General features: G+C 46.9%; 1 protein-coding gene across 1 annotated transcript in view; it reads left to right on the top strand.

Annotated features, from left to right (window-relative positions):
- Positions 1 to 2,490: 2,490 nt before the first annotated feature.
- The window catches only part of LOC106812961 (BAI1-associated protein 3-like), a 60,700-nt gene continuing 58,925 nt past the window's right edge, over positions 2,491 to 4,265 (top strand). Inside the window, exon 1 of the mRNA XM_014816983.1 lies at positions 2,491 to 2,687. Within this exon, the coding sequence (XP_014672469.1) occupies positions 2,491 to 2,687 (197 nt within the window). The remainder of the gene's footprint in view (positions 2,688 to 4,265) is intronic.

Genomic DNA, 4,265 nt, shown 5'->3' with positions numbered 1-4,265 from the left:
AGGGAAATAGAGAGCGAGATAGAGACAGGGTGAGAGAGAGAGAGAAAGATATAGAGAGAGAAAGAATCAGAGAGAGCAAGAGAGAGCAAGAGAGAGGTTCGATGTACATACCCCACAGAGGAAGCTAGATATATGCTTAACAGAGAGAGTTAGCGAACACCGACGCGACCCACCACGCACTCACCACCACCACTACCACCACCACCACCACCACCCACCACCACCACCACACACCACCGAACGCCAACGCGCCACCGCCACCGCCGACCATACACCGCACCACACCACCGATCATCTCATCATCACCTACACCACCACCGACCACCACCACCACTGACCAGCCGCAGCCGAACGAGGCGCAGCACCACCACGCACCACCACCACCACGCACCACCACCACCACCAGCCAGCAGCAGCAGCGCAGCACACCACCACCGCACGCCACCGCCACCGCCACCGGCCACCACACCTCCACTACCACCCCACCTTACCATAATGCTACCCCACCTTTAAATCCACCTCTAGCCGCCACCACACACACCACCACCACCACCAACCAACCACCACCACCACCAACCACCACCACCGCCACAAACCACCACCACTGCCTCGACAGATATTTTTTATACTGTACATTGAACGACATCCCTCCATCACCGCCACCGCCACGCCACCGCCAGCAGCAGCAACCACCACCGAGCGCACCCCCCAATTGTTACGAATGTAATTGTATATTTGTACATACCCCCACCAGCCACCCGCCAGTCCGCTGACTTCCACACCACCACCACCCGTCAATCGTCAGGGCCACCGATTAGGTGCCTACAGGACCACGCGAGCCCGCACCACCACCCGACCCTCTCTCTCTCTCTCTCTCTCTCTCTCTCTCTCTCTCTCTCTCTCTCTCTCTCTTTCTCTCTCTTTCTCTCTCTCTCTCTCTTTCTCTTTCCCAACTCTTTCACCAAATGCATCACGGTTGTCCTTTATTCACCTAAAAATACCTGGGTCAAGATTAATAGAAGAATGCGTTAGTCCTCCTTCAATCTTCTAAGTTGTCTTTCAATGAACCAATGCACTAAGCCCGAGCCATAATAACAATTAAGGTGCGTAGAGGGTGTTTTAGCATTGATCCCGGCAGATACGTGTTAAACCGCACGCTGCCTCAGGCAGTCGAACATGGATGTCACTGGCCATGCACGTGTTACCGCCTTAGCTGCTATGCAGCAATGTACAAGCGACATCGACGTATGTAGTGGCCTATAAATTATTTACAACGGCCATGATTGGCAGCGTAACGGTAAATTACCATGCTAGCTTTATCAAGTCAATTCGCGGTGAATTGGTTTCAGTATATTTATTGTAGTAGATTATTATGCTAGCTATAGCATTATCGACTGTGAGTCAACTCGCATTGAAATGGTTTTAATAGTTTCATTTCGGCAAGCGGTATATAAAGTCCTCGCATAACACAACGGAACCACGTTGTGATATTCAATTAAATAAAGTTTTGCGAAGCATATTTTGACAGCGCAATGCTGTTTTTATTGCCAATTAGAGTTATGGTTTGGATTGTATTTATCTAATAAATCCAAGTCTAGCACCTAATTACAAAGAACGCCGCAGTTTTGATCATGACTCGTGACATTTTATGTGTATTTCGTGTTCATCGTAAATGCTGTGCGACTCTAGCACATGTATAGCGAATGGATGTATTCGTAGGACTAGGACGTCGATCGGTACGGATTGCATTGGGTGCAAATCGGAGAGATTCGAAGCGGCAGGAGAATTCTAAATACCGTGTGTCAACTCGTCATAGTTTAGCCTGAATTGTGCGTCGTCATTTCGAGTGTTTGCTTATGTTTTGACGGACACAATTTACAATATTGTTGATATAGGTTATTAATTGGTTCTATACGTCGTCTAGCTGATTGAATAATAGCGTACCTCGCGCTCATTTCCTCTACTCTAGCAAGAACGCAAGTAGTATTTATTGAGTGTAGGTAACTTTAAACTGTAATAAACGTAGGTTGAAACAATGAAATAGGTTCTTCGATGTGTCATTATGCATTATCTGTATGTATCATATATCTTACATATATGTATATATCTAATACATATTTGTGGAAGTTTCTCTGTTCGTCTGTTCTCGATTCAAATCAATATCGGCCACTCTATTATGTCCAAGGATGGCCATTACATGTAACTTTGGATACATTAGAACATGGGCATATTGGATTTGACCTCCGAGGTCATCTGACATCGCAAAACGAAAAAATGATGAAAAAATCATTCCCCTGCAGGAGCGTTACATCAACGCACCCCTAGCCCTGTAGCGGTAAATAAACCGGCAGACGGGATTCACTTTGCACTGACTTGCATGACTGTCATGTCATTGTTGTAACAACATTCACAGATAGATAGATAGATAGATAGATAGTACCACCACCACCACCACCACCACCACGATCGTGGCCACTGCCGTACAGAACAATGCCGTTCATGATGTCCATCTGCCGACTGCGGCACCGCATGGCCGATCAGGTAGTGTGCATGTGGAGCACGGGCATCAGTACGGTGAGTACGATTGCCGAGAAACCGTTACGTGCCTGGAACGAGTCCTCGCAGAATCGGAAGGGCGCCGTCCTGCAGCGCTGGCTCGACAACAATAACATAACATACGCGAACACGTAAGTGGTAGTCGTCTAGCTGTAGTGCGTGCGTGTACGTATATGCGCGTGTGCGCGCGTGTGTGTACGCGCGTGTGTGCGGCGCGTATAAGTGCGTGTCCGTATCTTAGTTAGTTTCTGTTTCTTAATGTTGTTGCTATGTCCACGAGATTTTTCCTCGAATAATCTACTCGTTTTCAACGCGCGTCTCTAGTTCCGGACGCGTGCTCTTCTAAATTCATTGTTCTGCAGAACCCTAATCGATTGCTTCAGACGATATACGAGTAGAACGCGCAAGAAACACTAGAACGAAACACGCGAGGAACGTAATGCGCTGAAGGTCTTTGTTGGTTAGCGTATGGTAAACATTCTGGCGTCTGTTAGAGTTGATAAGATGGAGAAAGTCGCTCAGCGACTGTTTTACGACGTGTATTACTCCGTGGATATGCTCTAGTTGCGGTGGGACGTTATTACCAAGAGATAATATGCTGAAGATTCTCATGTTCCATAAAATATACTGCGCGTGTGTAATCAATGGCGCCTTGGACACATTTTTGGATTAAGTGATATGCTGTCTTGGCGCTTGCTAGTTGCAATCCACGCGGCCATAGCCTAGAAATGATTAGACTTAAAGTAATATGAGTAGGTGGAGTGGAACGAAGTGGTAGGGATTTATCAATGGAAATTATTTTGAGTTGCTCCCTGACGCCGGTGGCGACATATATAATGCGTGTTATGCACTTATTGAATTTTAAAACAACGAACATTGCCAAAAAAATCCACCATATTTTCCTAATACTCCAAGGCGACGTGGCGACTGAAACTCGAGTGCGTTACATTCTACAGAAGGCGTAAATGATATATAACGCCCTGTCTATATTGAGATGTATTCCGCAGCGCTCGGATACTTTCGCCCGCTGTTTGTCTGCACTGTTCGTCAGCGGCTCACGTGAAATGAATCGACGGTCGGTCTGTCAGTCGGTCGGTCGGTCGGTCGGTCGGTCGGTCGGTCGGTCGGTCGATCGGTCGGTCGGTCGGTCGGTCGGTCGGTCGGTCAGCTGGCCGCTAGCAGGCATTCCTGGAGGGATTGTTTTTTCCATCAGAAGGTGGACCATTAGCGTCAGCCAATGTAGTCTGCGTACTGCATGAACGCAATCATGCCACAGAGACACTTAACTTATTTCAGAATATTTTACGCTGGAATGAACTATGTACAATAATGTACAGACGAGTGGACAAAAGTTCCGTCAAAACACGTATAATCAGTGCAATGATGAAAATAAACATTTTCAGAAGTCCGTCTCACTCTAAGATTAAATAACAACAAACACAAAAAATTTCATGGATTGTTTTTTTATGCCAATCTTTCAAATTGTACGTTGAGTAGTGTTGTATTCTCTTACGTGTGTTCGTTGGGTCGTCATGTTAGATGCCCGACGACCTTAATCTTCTGCTCGTCTTCGCTTCTCGCTGTCCCTTTCGATGTCCCCTTCTGCTGTCTCCGCCTCTTTCTAACTCTTACTAGAACTATCTCTCTTGCGCGCCCTTCTCTCACTCTCTTTCTCTCTCTCTCTCTCTCTCTCTCTCTCTCTCTCTCTC

The sequence above is a fragment of the Priapulus caudatus genome, unplaced genomic scaffold (assembly GCF_000485595.1).
Source record: "Priapulus caudatus unplaced genomic scaffold, Priapulus_caudatus-5.0.1 Scaffold707, whole genome shotgun sequence".
Classification (NCBI taxonomy): domain Eukaryota; kingdom Metazoa; phylum Priapulida; class Priapulimorpha; order Priapulimorphida; family Priapulidae; genus Priapulus; species Priapulus caudatus.
The sequence above is the reverse complement of the archived record's forward strand: the minus strand, read 5'-3'. Positions and strand labels throughout refer to the sequence as shown.